This window comes from Porites lutea, chromosome 14, assembly GCF_958299795.1.
Source record: "Porites lutea chromosome 14, jaPorLute2.1, whole genome shotgun sequence".
NCBI lineage: Eukaryota > Metazoa > Cnidaria > Anthozoa > Scleractinia > Poritidae > Porites > Porites lutea.
This window is the reverse complement of record NC_133214.1, coordinates 1,813,659-1,824,935: the sequence shown is the minus strand read 5'-3', so window position 1 is coordinate 1,824,935 and position 11,277 is coordinate 1,813,659. Positions and strand designations below refer to the sequence as shown.

The 11,277-nt window shown below is 39.9% G+C and overlaps 1 protein-coding gene and 1 pseudogene across 1 annotated transcript in view; one reads left to right on the top strand and one right to left on the bottom strand.

Moving 5' to 3' along the window:
• Positions 1-6,294, top strand: part of LOC140924893 (uncharacterized) — a 7,219-nt gene extending 925 nt beyond the window's left edge. Inside the window, exons 2-4 of the mRNA XM_073374883.1 lie at positions 1-294; positions 1,929-2,114; positions 3,011-6,294. The exon at positions 1-294 is cut by the window's left edge and continues 424 nt beyond it. Coding sequence (XP_073230984.1) covers positions 1-294; positions 1,929-2,114; positions 3,011-5,046 — 2,516 coding nt within the window. The 3' untranslated portion in view covers positions 5,047-6,294. The remainder of the gene's footprint in view (positions 295-1,928; positions 2,115-3,010) is intronic.
• Positions 6,295-8,394: 2,100 nt separating this feature from the next.
• Positions 8,395-9,138, bottom strand: LOC140924892 (apolipoprotein L3-like; annotated as a pseudogene).
• Between the last annotated feature and the right edge of the window lie 2,139 nt (positions 9,139-11,277).

Genomic DNA, 11,277 nt, shown 5'->3' with positions numbered 1-11,277 from the left:
GAGATGTTGTTGTTTCTGCCAAACTAACAACATATGCATATAAAGTGGTGACCAATAATCAAGAACAGTCGACTGGCATGAGGAGTTACGTGAGCAAACGCTTCCTGAATGTCATTAAGAATTGTGCTGATGGCTGGCAAGCACCATTGAAGAACCTGGCTGATGCTGAACAAGTTAAAGTTTATACTTCTGCTGAGGTTCTGACTGGACCAGAACAAGTCATTTCTGGGCAGCGGCGTGATCAACTTGCTGAAACCAATCCTCAGGCAATTGCAATTGAAAATGAAGGAGAAGGTAGGATGACTGATTTTTTGCAGCCAGTCTTTACAAGCAGGTGCACACAACCAGGTTAAGCTTTGCTTGAGGTGGAAAGAGACATAATAGCATGCATCATACTTGTACTGGAAAGAAAAAATTTGTCTCCTTTAAAGCATCAAAAGGTCATGAGTTTGGCACTTAAAATCATGTCTGTCAGTTTCATTGGGAAATCCTCTTGTTTTTACCAGAGCAATAATTGTCATAATGCCTAAAACATTATGTGGCTAAATGAAATTTAGGCTAAGTTAAACTCTGGACATTGCTGACCAGTTAAGTCGGTCTTTCAAATAAGATAAAGGAGGGGTGCTCGAATGGCAGTGCAGGGAAAGCTTTTCTGTTGAGGTCATACTATTACATTCATGTAGCTTATTAACGTTGCTTGTACTCGTCAAATGTTCTGCTCCTTACCCTGCCTTCCCTTTGGTAAGTACAGTGGAATCCTCTTAATGCTGTCACCAATGGGTCAAAACAATCTGGCCATATCAACAGCGTGGCTGTATTACGAGGGCAGGGTCAAACTTCTTGACTTAAGGACTGTAATGACAAACAATAAAAGGAATGTAGATATCACATACCATAATAATATTATTGTTAAAACTACTTGAAACTCCATCAGTACATAAAACACTGTTAAAAATCGGCTACTATAGTGCCACAAATGCATTTTAAGTGACTATGGTCGTAGAAAAACAAGCTCAGTTTCAATGAAATTGACAATGTCACAGGCATTCCAATTTTCGAAATTTTTGATGCGTGGCCCTATTAATGGGGTGAAATTGTAAAAGATGCTAGTGCTTGGGATTTTAAAATGTGGCCATTGGCCACATTTATGGGTGACTGTATTAACAAGCGTTTTTCATTAGAAAATGTATGGCTTTTTTGCCAGGCCAGAAAAAACTGTCCATAATAACAAGGTGACTGTATTACCAAGGTGACTGTAAGGCAGAGTTCCACTGTATCCAGTAAGTAGGCTCCACTGGTTTGCTGTGAGATGGTGTCTGGGTGGATGCCACTCACAGGGGGCGCTTTACATTCAACCCAAAATCCAGAAATTTTGGTTGGTACATCAAATGGAACGGACCATTTTGATTTGGTCTAACCGGAATATTTGGGACCAGCTTTGAGGGTGGTCCGCTTTGACCAGTCTGGTCATTTCAATCAGTCAGACCGAACTATCCCTTTCCATTTGACAAAATTGTTATCCCCAGTACCGCTCTTTTGTATCCTGCTCACAAGAATAATAACCAAACGTGTGGTGGCTTGGGTCGGGTCTGTACAACCAGAATGTACTGTTTTATTGGGCAAGCGAAATAATTTCCGAAATTTAAAACCGGAATTTTTGTTCAATGGAAAGTACCCAGGGTTGTGATGGTCATGAGCTTCACTTGGCCTACAGTTTCCTGGCTCCACAAGCATCACAGGCATCTCACCCCACACTCGTCTTTAATGATGAATTTAAATTACACTATAATTGACCTTAATATGCAAAAATGGCTTCCAACCAACATCTCCCACTGTCTGGTCAAGTTTCTTATTTTGCTGATGAAGGCACTTTAGTGAAACAGGACGTTTCCCTAAACTCATGCAATGTTTGTTTTGTTGTTTAACAGGAGTATTTACAGCAGCATTTGATTGTCAAATTGAGTGGTTAATTGTGAAAGGAATAGCTGACTTTGCAGATGGTTTTCAGTTACATTCAGAGAGTTGGTCTTCCTGTGCCAGTTTGATGGCAGCATCTCTTGTTTCATACATTTTGAGTGATCCTTGTGTTTTCCATTCATGGCCTCATTATCAAGGTAATCATGCTCTCATAAAGTGCTGCCACATCTTGGCATTTGATTTATTGAATCCATTGTTGGGTTCCTTTCATATTACGGTCCCAGATAAGCTACATGGTACATGCTCTGGGTTGCATACCATCCCAAATTCAGCTGTCCAATACTCACCACTTCTTCAAGTTGTTTAAGTTGAGATTAAATGCGATGCAACTCGTATGAGTTGTAGGAGTTGTTACAAAATTTCTACCACTTGTGTGATTCATTCAAGTAGCTTAGTGAATGTGATATGTTTCTGTAATAACTAACAAGAAGCATTAGAAGTGTGCATCTTATTAGGGACCGGTACATTTTGAGAGAATTTGCAATATTTAGAAGCTATCATGATAGCCTCGCATTATACCCTAAATCCTTTATTAAGCCCCCCTCCCCCTTTTCAGGAGAAGAGAGTTATTAAGCTCCCCTCCCCTCCCCTGATATATTATTCTTCGCTAATAAATGATAGACTGTATTAATCAATCATGACTGTAAAACTTCGTGTTGACTGATCTGGGATGGTTTCATACCAGCTGGAAGTTCGGATTTGATTCTGATCCTCGGCTGCATGACCTCCAACCTTCTTGTACTTGAGCTTTTCCACTTTGTATCCTAGTTCTTTAAGGAGAGCTGATACCATCGTGATTCTAAATTAATTGAGCTCCCCGCCCCTCTCAAATAAGCCCCCCATTAAATGAGCTTGTTATAAATAAGCCCCCCCGGGGGGGGAGGGGCTTAATAGGGGATTTACGGTATGGTATTTTGACATTTGACATACATATCCTGGACAGTGGTGAAAATGATATTATCATTCTATTTGTCATCAATGTATCAATAAAATATCAATTTTGTTATCTAAGTAATGAGGGTTTCTTTGGCAGGACCGCAACCGCAAGAGTTAATCACCCACTATGATGAAAATCGCACCAAACCACCATCAACCGCTCCATTGAGCCTCGAATACCCGTCAGAACCGCAGCAACAAGAATATGATGACAATTCAACCATAAAGCAACCATCAACAGCTTCATCCAGCAACGCTTCACTTGATTCGTCATTCAACCGCACTCAAACAAATAAAGAAGCATTAGTAGCTCCTTCCATTAAACGAATGAAGAGACATGTCCGAGAAGTCACCGAACGACCTTACAAAGATCTTAAATCACCTTTTGATGACCCAGGCGAAGGAAGAGATCTAAAGCTTGACGAAATCTTCACCAACTTGATTGTTTATAAGGGGAGAGCTAAGTATGACTTTTCTGGAGACAGAGGGAAACAACTTAAAGAGTACCGCAAAGCCAATGAAAAATTGCAACCAACACGACCAGGAGATATTTTCGATGCTGAAAAGCAGAAGATTCTTGTTGTCGGTCGTCCTGGGATTGGAAAAACTATGTTTAGCACAAAGATTCTTCGCGACTGGGCGTCCAATAATTTGTTGAAGGAAACACAAAAATCACGAAAAGATTTTAAAGTCGCTTTCCTAGTTAAGTTGAGGATGTTCAACTCCACAGACAAAAAAGAACTAAATCTTCGCGAGCTTCTGGATCACTCAGAGTATTCAACAGCTCTATCTGAAGAGGCCTGGAGCTACATCCGTAACAACCCAAAGCGAGTACTGATTATTTTTGATGGATTTGATGAATATTCTGGGAAGACTAAAATCAATAAGGATGACGGTCTGTACAGAAACAGTGAAGAAGACAGGATGCCTGTCCATTTCCTGCTGAAGAAAATAGTATCCCGAAAACTTCTTACCGGTGCAACAGTCTTAATGACCACAAGGCCCAATGCCGTGTCTCGTATCGGAAGTCTTGACTTCGACAAAACAGTTGAAATTCTGGGATTTTCAACTGAGCAAGTGGGAGATTATGTACAGAAGTTTTCAAAGCAAGGGGACAAAGCAGAAACCATAAAGCAACACATTACAAGTAACTCAAACCTTCTAGCCTTCTGCTACATCCCTGTGAATTGTTACATCATTTGTTCGTGCTTGTTACAGTTGCTTGGTAACACTACTGGCTTTACTAGCCTCCCAACAAGACTGACAGAAATATACTCAGTTGCAATAAAGATGTTTTACTTTTGTTACGATAATAATCAATATCGCCACGATAAAGCCGAAGGTCAACCATTTATTCTAAAGAAGTTTAAGGAACTTTCCTCCGATGTGCAAGATGTGTTTGCACGTCTGGGAAAAATTGCCCTTGATGGAATTAGAAAGGGAAAACTAATTTTTGAATCACACGAAGTGGAGAACCTAGCGAGCAATGACTTGTTCCACCGTTTACCTGATAGTTCTAGCGGTTTAACGGAACGACGAGCACAATATTGTTTTATGCACCTGACGATACAGGAGTTCTTGGCGGCGAAGCATTTGGTGGACACGTACAGTTCCAAAGACCTGCAGAAGTTTGTTTCCGATCACATCCAAGATGGCGCGTGGCAGGTTGCGATGCAGTTTGTGGCTGGACTGCTGGCTGAAAAAGAAGAACAATCAACAGATATTTTCAGCGAACTTCTTCCCTCAAAAACTTTTACTAGAAACTTTTACATCGAGATGAATGAAGATTCAGAGGAACGAACTGAAACACTGACCTGTTGGCCAGCTGAACGCAGGTTTTCAGTGGTGAAGCTATTCAATTGCATGTATGAGAACAATGCCTCTGATCGAGAAGTTCAAAAGAAACTGGCGAAAATTGGTTGTAATGCGATTAATTTTAGTTCGTGTAACCTGTCACCTCTCGACTGTTTAGCATTAGTGCATGCACTTAAATCTGTTGAAGGAATTTTGGATTTTGATTTAAGCTTCAACAACCTTCAGTCGCTAGGATGTATTGAGATTGCGAAGTTGTTACCTGGCAACCAACACAATCAGGGGTTTTTGGGAACTAAAAAGATTAAACCTCGGGAGTAACAACATAACTAATGAAGGAGTTAAACATTTAGCCACAGCACTCACACACACTAACTGCAAACTAAACAGCTTAAACCTCCAGAATAACAACATAACTGATGAAGGTGTTAAACATTTATCCACAGCACTCACACACACTAACTGCAAACTAAACAGCTTACACCTCGGGGAGAACAACATAACTGATGAAGGTGTTAAACATTTTTCCACAGCACTCACACACACTAACTGCCAACTAAACTGGTTAAACCTCGCTAGTCATCAAATAACCCATAAAGGTGAAAATCTCGTAAACTCATTGCACATAAACTGTAAAGTATTTATCTAATCCTTGTCTGCAATGTAAATGTTTCCCTGTTGAAGGAATTTTGAATTTTGATTTAAGCGATAACAACCTTTAGTCGCTAGGATGTATTGCGAAGTTGTTACCTGGCAACCAATACAATCAGGGTTTTTGCGAACTAAAAAGATTAAACCTCGCTTTTAATCTGATAACTGATTCACACCACACTAACTACAAACTAAAAAACTTAAAGCTGAATCAATATTGCTTTTTCTAAACTTAAAGTTCAATAAGATAACTGATGGATGTATAAAACGCTTCACTGCCAGCACTGCACTCACACATACTAACTGCAAAAGAAACAAAGCTTAGACCTTAGAGCTAACAAAATAACCCAGCAAGGGAAAAATCTCTCAAAAGCGAGGAAAATAAACTGTAACGTATTTATCTAAGCATGTGTAAATATATTTTTCTGAACAGCAATAATTTGAGCTGCATTCTTTGACATTATATTTTCGATTTTTAAAAAGAAGTTTTAAAGTTTTTTATTAGTTCGGCAATCAGGTAGCTTCTAAGCAATCTCGAAGCTCTTAGGTTTCCATTTATATATTTTTTTGCTTTTTTTAAATAATAATAGTGTGGGTTTTTGTGAGAAGAGAAAATTTGTTTGGTCATTACTATAGCTTTACATAGCAACAGGGTGTGATTTTAAAAAAAAACCTTGTGTATTAATGACCCATAATGAAGACTGGAACAAATTGATGGACATTGAAATATATTCAACTTAGATAACTAAACATACAGCTACATATGAAGACATTTTCCTATAGGAATGTAATTAGTATAATGATTGTGTTAATGCTCCACTGATTCACAGTGAGCGTCACCTTGGAATCCTTTTTTTCAGTTGTTGCTTTTTCTAATCAAAGAAAGCCTATCGTCAACTCGCGGGAACGTTGTTTAGAAAATGATCAAATGGTTATCAACTCTGGTTTTCCCACAGTAAATTGTAGGAAATGATAGAAATTCAGATTGTTTATCCGTGTACAATATATTTAATATACTATCTCTGCTCTGGAAACATAATACTTTTCTTTTTGTTTATTGCACTTTATTAAATAACAGTTATTTAGGTACATAATTATAGAAAAACAACAAAACAAATAAGCAAACAAAACAAACCAAAAAACGGGAAAAAAAGAAAGAAAGAAGATAAAAAAGGAGTGGTACAAAGCAGGACTTGTACCCAGAACCTTTAGCCATATGCGACTTTACTTTACCATTACACCACGAAGGCTAATTACGTCACTCTGGTGAAAACTCTTTAACTTAATGCGTTATCCATGGAACTTCCGCTAGCAAATTATGATCGACCCGCATTAACCGAGCTATTGACAGTAAAAAAACAATGTCAACGCATTTCGTGGCAACGAATGAATAAATAACATGTGCTTTACAAAGCCGGTACACCTCGTCAGCGAAGTAGGAGATTTTCTTATCTCGATTTCTGCTGTTATTTTGAAGGTAATGGTCAAAATCACATCCATTTTCGGCCCATACAGGTTCTTAAGAATAGCATGGCATGACATTTTCTTACTTTCAGATCACTTTCCAGCAAGCTGGAATTTGTATACGTGATCTTTCGGAGTCAGAAGAGTAACTGCCCATTTTCTCGTCAAGTTTAACGCCTGGACGAGTCAAAGGCTCTTGAAATCCAATCCCCAAGTTAACCATCGTACTCATTTGAAAGACTCCTACGTGTCTTAAATTTGGTAAGACCTCTAACCGTGCTGTAGAAAATTTGCCATATCTGAGCAGCGAACGCCGAACGATGCACGCTCTCAGCGAAGAATTTGATCCCACCGAACTTCGGAGAGCGCGTGCTTCTTCGAAAGCGATAGTTCTTCGCACTCTCGAGTTCGGACCCGATTAATTACGAAGTCCGTCTACTACGAGTGAGCGAGTGACTCATTTGCATATCTCTATCCCTGCAATAACTCGTGGTACGCTCGCGCGTCCCCACGAGTTAAAAATGACTGATACATCATGTTTAGCTTTCCTGTAAGTATTCATCCTTGTATATAAGTTTAGTTTTTGATATTTTTAAAGTTCTGTTAGACCAATATTATAGATGTCGGCCTGGCCTCCCTCCTTAGTAAATCAATCTGTTCATCCAGCAAAATGCAGGGCAAACTGCTTTTGGGACAAAAACGCAGAGAAATGTCTAACAAGGGGATTGCGCGGGGAGGGGAGCGAAGGGTATGCGTTCCCTTTTACCGCACGGATACTTTATCTTCGGCTCAGATGTAAAACTTTGTATATAAACCGTAACGGATTCAGACCGGCTTGAGGTGGCTTCGAGGTGGAGCGGTTGTTTCATGCCCAAAATGAAGTGTCTCAGCGCTTCGGTTTTGGTTACGGGAAGGGCCTCCCTATTTGTTGAGGTTAAAAATCTTTTTTGCTGATCAAGTAACAAGATATCCTGCCCTGAATAGTTTGAAATCATCGCCCTTATCGGAGTCAGAAGGCAAGATTTCACCAACTCACCTTCAGAAACTGTAAACTGCAGCCACTGCATTTGACTTAATGGGTGCCAGCTAACAGACCTGTTAACATAAGAAATAACAATTAAGCGGAAATCCAAGATCACCGATGAAGCGAAACTGGTATTAGGGTGCTGTTCAACAAAAATGCGTGTTTTTATCCTGGGGTGAGTGAGGGGGTGGGGGGGGGGGGGGGGGGGCGCACTTGAGGGAAGTTAAAGGTACGGATGTGCCGCTGAGTCCTTACATCCCTGAACATGTTTAAGACAAAATGATCCGTTCTTTACGCGTTTTCATGACCCAGTCTCCTACTCGTCTGTTCTCTTTGTCGTCACGCAACGGTCCTCCAGTTTTGGAGGAAGACATAAACACAATAGAAGCTCGTCAAGCCCTAAGTGTGATCAACGTCAAATTTCTCCTTGTAATTTTACTACTTTACAAAACAGAGTGGTCATGAGAATTAAGGACATGATCACACAAGATGAATCCAATTGATACTTCAACAAATTCTCCCCACTACTTCTATTGAAAACGTATAGGGATGTCCATCTTATACGCCTCGGTAAATTTCTCATCAATGAAGCTCTCCACCAAACCTTGGATCACCCCTTTATCTGGGCATTCAAGTTCGTCAAGAATCCGCCGGATATCTTGTACAGCTGCAGATGTGGATCCACGATGCAGCTCCAGAGATGATTTGACGAGTAACGTGATATCCAGCGGCAACAGAGCGGCGCTGATTACAGAACCAGCAACGTGTGCCGCGCGCGTCCCCGCAATAGCCGCTGGCTACAGCGCCTGCAGTAGCGGCCGCTGATGCAGATATTGTGGCTGCGGAAGTGGCTGCTCTGAAGAACCTGGCACCGAATTCTACTCTCTCTTCGGTGGACGCGCCGATCTCTTCATAGGATATCCGCTGACTAAGAAATTCAAATCCACTTCCTTCTAATTCTCTGAGCAAAACCGCGTCATCATGCAGCGGTTTAAGGAACTCTGCTAAGCTAGAGATGAAGTTCTCCAAGGAGTCTGTTTCTGGAGCTCACTACAAGCTTCACGATCGTCCTCAATTGCCGCTTACACTTCTTTGAGTCCTAACTTTTCCAAGATAATCTCAACGACTTTGGAACAAGACATGACCACTCCCCCCGCGCCACCAATTCCTGCCCCTACAATGGACACTACGATTCCGGCCCCAAATGTGAATGGTGCAGCAATGAGGCCCGCAATTCTCAGGATTCCTATTATTAACTTTCCTATGATGTTCATGTAGCTTTGTTGCTAGTTCTTACATTTGTATTTAGTGCGCGATCTTGTTGGAATCCAGCTTAGAAAAGCTTCGTGTCAAAAAAAGCATCACCATCGGCATCTTACCGACTGCCTACCTGTAAGGAAATAGTGCGGGAAAGTATTTTAAAGAAAAATACAGAGGTAGAGTCTAGGGAAGAGCTTGCTAGCCTGTTGGCCTGTTAACTCTTTTATATCTTTTCACGGGACTGATAGACCTATTCGGCGAACTCAATGTTGTACCCAATTCAAATCTCCCGGGGTTAAGATTCTTTGTGTATTGTATTTGCATTATAATGTGGCATTCTCATTTAAATGTATGGAAATTCCCGAAACAAAAAGTTTTATTCCCAACGGTTTGAATTGGGTAAAACATTGAGTTAGCCGAATAGGTGTATCGCAATGACAGATTTCCCCTTCATATAGTCTCTTGCTATTAAATTTACCTGTGTTCAATTATGAGTGAACACATAGCGATGGGCCAATCAGTAAAACGTAAATATACCCTGAAACATTTACCTGGAAACAACGTGAATCTCATAAAAATTCTACTGCCGACTCTCGGTTCCTAATAATTTAAGATGCGTTCAATTTCCGCTAATCGATCAATCGGTATGCAAACCTACAAATAAGCAAATTACTCATGATGACTAATTGTGGATTAGACCTTCATTTTAGGGTTCAGTTTACAGGTACATCATCAACTTTCCAGTCATCTAGTGATGTAGGGGGCGTCTAAATAAAATCGGAAATCTTTGCTACCTTTTCGAAATGTGTATGGCGAACAATTTCATACAGTCAGCGGCTAGAACTGTGGGCTCACGCTATCGTTGCTTTCTTTTCATAAAATTAGCAAAAAACGACAGAATCTTTATTTTTATAGGGCAAAAAGTATTAGTATTTAACACAAACTTGGAACCAGGCAACTACCGTGTGGCACGAAATTTTTGCGGGAGTTTATTTTTGTAGATTGGCGATTTTTGAGTTTTGCGAGAATTAATTTTTGCGATAAGGACAGATTGGTTTTTCTCCCTGGGAATTAATTTTTGGGATTTTCAGAAAGTACCCAGTACCCAGCATTGATGATATTTTTGTTTTTTGTCAAGTACTCGCAATAGAAATAGTAGTAAAGCATTCGTACCCTATGTAAAACCAGTAATTCATTGTATACCGTTTTGTTTCTAAATTAAGGGGTCAAATGTATATACAAACCTAGCGATATATCACCAAGTATGTGTATAAATCAATGTTAATTGAATAAACGTTGAATTACCTTAGCTGTGATATGTTGTCATCCTTTTGCCTCAAAAGCGGTTTTTTGAGCGATTTTGAAGCATTTTGAGTTCGCCATTTACTGTTCCTTATATAAGAAGGACTAGGGAGGAATCCTTGTTTTGAAAGGGCTCCAACGCCGGAACGATTTTTTCTCCGAAAATCGCATCGCTCCGCTTTTAAACCTTGCAGCAAAAGGGTCGAAAGATTCACGCTTCTTCTCGTACCTTCCGATCGAAAATCCATCCAAAAGGCCCGGAGATAGCTCTCGAAGAAAATTAAAATCCCACAGTTTTTGAATGGTCAAAATGTGTAGCAAGATTCATACGTACCAGTGAGAAATCGTGCCGCTGATTGCCTCTTTTTGATTGGATCTCGTTAAACAATAATCGCTCACCAAATCTGCTTTAAATTGGTTACTGTTTAACCATTTGGTTAATGACGTCCAATCAAAAAGAGGCAATAAAATCCAGTACATTTACCATGATATAACAATCGGCTACACACACAGATTCTGTGGCCCCCTTTGTTAATACGAGACTTTGTCGTCCTTACATCGGAGAAAACTCCGAGCTCACGAGGGTTTTGTCGAGTTTTGAAGAAACCTCGGAGCTCACCTGACCTTTTTTGTCCTAGTGTAATGGTAAATGATAATTCATCCGTGAGATTTACTGTTTTTTTTTTGTTTTTTGTTTTTTTTTTTTAACAGAGAGGTGTTTAACAGTATTTCCTAACTTCAAAGATCGAAATAATATATCGGTAAAACGTAATTCAGTTACAGGACAATATTTGCCACAAGTAATCTCGCATGGGGAGAAATAATTTAGTCTTAAGATTTTCAAAGTAACA